General features: G+C 41.0%; 1 protein-coding gene across 5 annotated transcripts in view; it reads right to left on the bottom strand.

The window, feature by feature from the left end:
- Positions 1 to 211: 211 nt before the first annotated feature.
- The window catches only part of LRRC3B (leucine rich repeat containing 3B), a 46,376-nt gene continuing 40,267 nt past the window's right edge, over positions 212 to 6,320 (bottom strand). For all 5 annotated transcript variants that reach the window (XM_074575070.1, XM_074575069.1, XM_074575071.1 and 2 more), the window contains one exon: positions 212 to 1,462. In XM_074575070.1, coding sequence (XP_074431171.1) covers positions 519 to 1,298 — 780 coding nt within the window. In that variant the 5' untranslated portion in view covers positions 1,299 to 1,462 and the 3' untranslated portion in view covers positions 212 to 518. The remainder of the gene's footprint in view (positions 1,463 to 6,320) is intronic.

The raw sequence follows: 6,320 nt of genomic DNA, 5'->3' as shown, positions 1-6,320 counted from the left end.
CATGGCGAGCAGCCCCCAAAATGGGCTACCACACACCAGCTCTTCACCTTGCACCCCAGGGCGAGAAGTGCCCTTCAGGGACTCCCTGCTCCCGGACCTCTCACAGCCCTCTGTCATCGCGCCTCTCTTCTACCTCACGAGTGCTGATCAAACCAAGTGTGCTCTGGCACTGGACAGGTTTCTGATCAATAAATTACTCTGGTTTACATGGTTCAAATTTAAGCTTTTATTTGGTTTTTAAATTAAAAAAATAAATTTCGTTATTAAATAGTGGAATGGGTCTAAACTAATGTTTACATATTAATTCACTTGCTTTAGGACACCACCAGAGAAATAATTAAAGTATACCACCCGGACAAAACTTTCTGTTAGAAAGCTCAACAGTGGCGTAATTCAGTTAACAGAAAAAAAAAACCCAAAAGTCTTAATGTTTACAATGAACGTTAGAAGTAAACCTCTGGTTTTAGTGTGATCCGAACCTAGTTTCCATCACAAAGGCAGTCATTGTATTCAGAATACTATACCACAGTGCTAATGTCATCGGCTTCATCTGGTTTCTTTTGCCTGCTTGGCAGGGATTTCAAGTACTCAAGGTGCCTCCTTGCATCCTCCTGGTTTTGCCGGACGTAATAAACCACGTACGAGATCACCATGGTGAACCAGCCAAACATGGTGACCAGCATGGCATAATCGGTAGTCTTTTTAGGAAGGTTGCAGAGGTCAGCATCATTGGCAGCGTTGAGGAACGGTCTCCCCGCATGTTCATCCAGCACAGAAGTCTTGCAGATGACGTTGTTGGCTGTCTCGTGGTTGGAGGCCATGCTCCTCAACACCTGCTGCAGCGTGCAGTCACAGTGCCAGGGATTGTTTGCAATTCTGGCTCTGGCCTTTAAGTTGTTGAAAGCGTTTTTGTGCACGCTTTGAATCCGGTTGTCAGACAAATCCAGAGTCTGCAAGGTTTCTGCCACCCCTTTGAAGGCATGTTCATCTATAAACTCAATCCCGTTTTTTGATAAATTGAGGACTCTCAGTTGGTGCAAGTCCTTAAAAATTTCATTGGGGATTGATGTTATCTGATTGGAGTCCAAATAAAGTAAGACTGTTTCTGGAGGAAGATCTCTGGGTATTTCCTTGAGGTTCGCATTGCTACAGCTGACGTTCAGACCTCCGGAGTGAGAACAGAGGCAGCCTTTCGGGCACATACTGGCAGAATGAAAGCACAGTATCATGAGGACAAAACTTTGTAAGAGCAGACACATGGAGAGGGAACGAGTTAACCACAGGTCTACCAAATGCATGCTGGGGTGTCAGCATAATCACACGCCCATTTCTTCTTCAGCCAACAGTGGTGGGAAAAGGATCCGCAAAGCTGAAACGTGGCTTCATTTTCTTCGGTGGGATTAGTTAAAAACTGACTAACATGTGGGCTTCCTCATGGTCAATACTCTTCTTAAAAGCGCACCTACAGAGAGGAAGGAAGACAAGTTGCTTATACCGTAATTCCAATCCAAATTTTGTTTTCTTTTAAAAAAAAAAAAAAAAGGGAAGAAATAAAATGAAGTCAACGTGATGTACAACACTAAATAAATGATGCATTATCCTATCAGCACACCAAAGAATTTATTCAGGTAACTTCTGTTAGCATTCATCTGAGTTTAGTATATAAATCCCCAGGATGTTTTTTAAAGGGAACTTACGACTAATTGCACAGGTTTGGACTTTAATACTTAGTAGAGGAGGCACTGGTTTGTTTTTATCAGACTTTTCTAAAACAGCTATAAAACTAAATTAAATTTTCCCTTGCTAAAGTAGAAAATGCATTATTAGGACCTAAGAGCTGGATCTCCAGCAACAGTGACACGTAATTGAGGAATTTGTGGTGGTCAATGTGAACTTATCTCAAAATAATTTATGCTATTTTAAGTCCAAATCGAAGTACTTCGGCAAGGCAATATTTTTACTATATCAAGAAACAATAATGAAGTAAACCAAACGCTGCTACAAGACACCACAGTCTCCTTGTTTGTCTCCCCCTCCTTCTTATCTGCTGTTGACCCCCGGATTTCCTGTACCTCCCAGCATTTTGTGAGACACTGCTGAGAGACCCACAGAAATAATATCTACTTTCAGTTTTCTTCAAAGTTTTCTTTTCATTTAACATGGAGAAAAAGAAGGAAATATAACAACAGCAAAAACCTCACCCACAAACCAAATAAAACTCACACAAACCTATGTACGAGCCAAACAAACAAACAAAAAGCCTTTATTCAGGGCATGTAATTTGCTAAAAGAACACATGAAAAATATTGTTTCTGCTTCTCCCCTCTCAAGTTGGCTTAAAAATAGTAAATATCCAGCAGCTTTTCCATTTTCTCCTTTAATTGGAGCACAAATACAGAAGTCTGAAATGCTGACCTATAAGGTTTCAAAGACAACCTCATTTATTTTTCCCCCTATTGTGGCAAACTATGAATTTTCTAACCACAACAGGTCAATTTTTTGTCATGTATATGCCCTCTGCCTTTGTAGCAGCTTGGATATTTGCAGCCTTCAGGTTGTATTTACATATAAATGAATTTATTTTTTTTCCAAACCCACAGTGTAGTCCCCTGCAGGGAGGGCATGTGTGATTCTACAGGAAAAAGAAGAAATTGCATTGCCATCATTTTTGCCTGCAGAACTCACATACTAACTGCAGTTTCCGGCACATCACAGTAATATGGATCAGATGTGTCACGTAGCATTCAAACCCATAGCTCAAGTTTTATTTAACCCTTTTGCTGAGGCTTGGTACGTCAATAACCCCGCAGAAAAAGACCCAAAGCATCTTAATAACATGTACATTATGTGTGATCACTCCATCGCCATGGCTTGGGAATGGCAAAAGCTCAGCACACTCTCACTGCAACTACTGCGAAGAGTAGTAGCGTATCACAGAATCACAGAATTGCCTAGGTTGGTAGGGACCTTTCAGATCTTCTAGTCCAATCATAAACCTAACTCTGACAAAAACCATCACTAAACCATAACTCTAAGATCTATGTCTACCTGTCTTTTAAATACCTCCAGGGATGGTGACTCAACCGCTTCCCTACTCTTCCACTTATCTATTCATCAAGAGAGAGATGGCCCAGGAACCTAAACAGAAAGTTTACACTTGGACTCCATTACATGCAAATCTTCTACTCTAAAATTAAAGAGAAAGGAAAATGTTAGCAACGAGAAATTGTGAAGTTAACCCTGGAAATGTGAATCATTAAGAAGGGAAGTAAGCAGAGCATGGAAAGCTCTCTATGAGGAAATGCGAGGTGAGGTAGCACCTCCACAATCAACAGAGTCCTGCAGAACCTCTGTGGAAGAAAGAGGGTTTAATGTGAAAGGAGACAATTACACGGGCTGCATCCTTGCCATCCCTCCCTGTGGTACTTGGTCTTCAGATCAGATAGAAATCTGCTACGGAAGGAGACAAGTTACAGAAGTTGTTTTTTCCCAGCCTGCCCAAAAGTGCTAAATACTTGCTAAAATGTGCAGCCCATTCGGAGGCCAAGCTTGAGCTGTCAGCTGCTCCCCCTGGCAGCTCCGAGCTGGCAATCTGCTCCTGGGTGCTGCTGTAAGAACACCCATTCCCTGGAAAAACAGCCACCCATTTTCTTTTCCCTTCATGTTTACATGACTTACTACTGTGCTGCACCAAAAGAGTATACGAGCGGTCCAGCTCATCAGCACAGAATAAGGATTTCATCACTGACTACTTGCATGTAGGGGCTTTCCACCAACAACACTGGAGCCCTACCGCAGGAACGGACTGGGGTGAATGCCTGAAGTAGGTCCTTAATTTTGTAGAAGCATAAAAATCACACTGTTCTCACCAGAGTGTGATGATTAAATATCATATTCGTTTCATTACAGGCTAAAAAAAAACAACCCTGCCAACCTGAAATTACACCATGGATCCTGCTGAGTTCTCCATAGCACATCTATGCCACTAGAGATCACGTGTCCAAGATGCCCCACGCACCAAAACCAATGTGGAATGTCTTCATCCCACTGAAGACAAACAAAGCTCTTTTTCTTTAATGTATTAATGCGTTTAGAGTGGAAGAAGTAGGATCATTACAGACTAAGCAGGAAAGTGTTTAATGAAGCAATGCCTCTTCAAAAGAGATAACTAAGTAAATAGATAAAGAGGGAGAAAAACTCCCCATGTTTTAAGTTGTTACAAAAAGCAAATACAAGTTTAAACCCATCATTAACAACCCAGCCAACAAAACTTAGCTGAGCAAGAATAAAGCTCATCAAATTCTCAGTAAATTAACTGGAAGCAACCCAATGGAACTAAGCATCAGTCACGGGAAGCAGAGCTTTGTTTACTTCCATAATCAGAATATCTTATCCAAGGGATATCTGAGGTTTGGGTTTAACCAACAAACTTACAGCAAGGACTTTCTTGAGTCACAGCATCTTAGCGACTGCCACAAGAGAAAAGAGAACTAGGATCTGCACATTTGTAATGCCAAAAGGAAGATTTTAGGCTTCTTGAGCATCTACCGAATTCTCTCTGCTTTGAACACAATAAACAAAAAAGAAAGTAACAAAGTTGGAATAAAGGCAAGAGATATATACCAGACAGAAACACTAAAGACTACAGAGAAAGGGATGGAAGACACAGAATTAAAATAAATATATGAATTAATTAGAAATTTGCAAATAAAGAAAAAAAAAGAAAAAGAAATTTAAAAGTAAATGAAGGCACAGGGAAATGACAGCAATACTACAAGCACAGGTAACAGCATGGTATAAAAATGCTTTTTGTGTACATTTCTAAAATACAAGTACAAACACAGAAAACAAATATTGCAGGGCAATAAAACTACAGAGGGAAGATCGCACAGAAGAATTCTTTACAGTCTTGCAATTTAAACTGGTTTTCAAGCTTTCCACTTCTCATGCTCCCCCAAGACCATTCACTCAGTACAAACATCTAACACCGTAGGAAAATGTACAAATCCTGAAATCCTCAAGGAAAGCACATTTGCTTTTAATAGACAGTGAGATTTCTGCAGAGCTTCAGGTGTCAGCTACTTGCAGATATCTGCCTTTCCAGCAAGCAAGGTGCAGAGACTGTATCTTAGCACCTGAATGCTATACTACCAAATTAGGAATTTGATTAATAACTCCTCCCCACAAGAAATGAGTGATGTAAAGAAGCATTAGTGCCTCCAACTGCCCACCTGGTAAACGGGGCCTGCAGACTTAGCCAAGTCACAAAGAATGTCCATGACAAGAATACTTGTGATATTAATTTATGCTGCTGTGTCTTCAGAGCAAGACATAGGAGGACAAGAAATCCTATAACCATCCCACAGAAGAGCATAATAATGACACAGACTGAGACTTGTTGTTGTTTAGGACAATGCTAAGACAACAAAAGATGCAGGAAAAAAGAATCAATCATATATATGTAGTTAAATGTGTCTGACTTAACAAAAGAGAAGGGGAAAGGTAAGGGGAGGTAAAAGTGGTTTCTACTATGGTGTACAGACTTTCAGAGTCCCCATGGCAGCTCTTCAGCCATTACCCAAGTGCTCACACATGTGTGAGCAGCTCCTCACTGGCCTTTTCTGTTGAGGAGAGATTAAGAATGTCACCCTTTTCCTGATGGTTATTCATCAAGCAAGATCTCACATGATAAAGACAAAATCGTAACCCAATGTATTTAATATAAATGTCTTTATGGGATTATTCCTGGCCTAAATCATAGAAATGGGGGCCACAAATAAAGTCTGTAGAATAGGATCACGCAGGTCCACGCCAACGTAAGACCCCCAGACTCGCATACGGCAACACAACTTGTCTTGCTGGTGGTCAAAAACTGATGGGAAGAATCAGCAGTGGCTCTCTGAAGTCAGTACCACACTGGCCTTCACTGGATCACAGACTGTAAGGACTCTTCAGCAACAAGAGACAGGGGAGGATTTTTAAAATTTTTTTTGTTGTTGTTATCATTCACAAACAAGCAGAAATGGAAAATGGAGAAAGATATGATCCTAAAATACATTCTTGTTGCCTACGCCAACCAGCACAGGCACCGTGCAGAATGCACGTTTCTAGCAATAACAACTGGATAAACATTGCAGATATTTTGGAAGATGCTCTTTCTTTGGGATGAGATGTCATGGCATGCTGAGAAAAAAAGACTGAGGGTGCTATAGCATTAAGCTGCAGCTGAAGCAAGGTCTCCCTTTGAGCACAGGGTCCATCAGTAGGCATGCTTCTTCCCATCATGTTCCTGTCCCCTACCCGCTATGCAGCGTTCCCTC

Source organism: Larus michahellis, chromosome 2, assembly GCF_964199755.1.
Source record: "Larus michahellis chromosome 2, bLarMic1.1, whole genome shotgun sequence".
NCBI lineage: Eukaryota > Metazoa > Chordata > Aves > Charadriiformes > Laridae > Larus > Larus michahellis.
The sequence above is the reverse complement of the archived record's forward strand: the minus strand, read 5'-3'. Positions and strand labels throughout refer to the sequence as shown.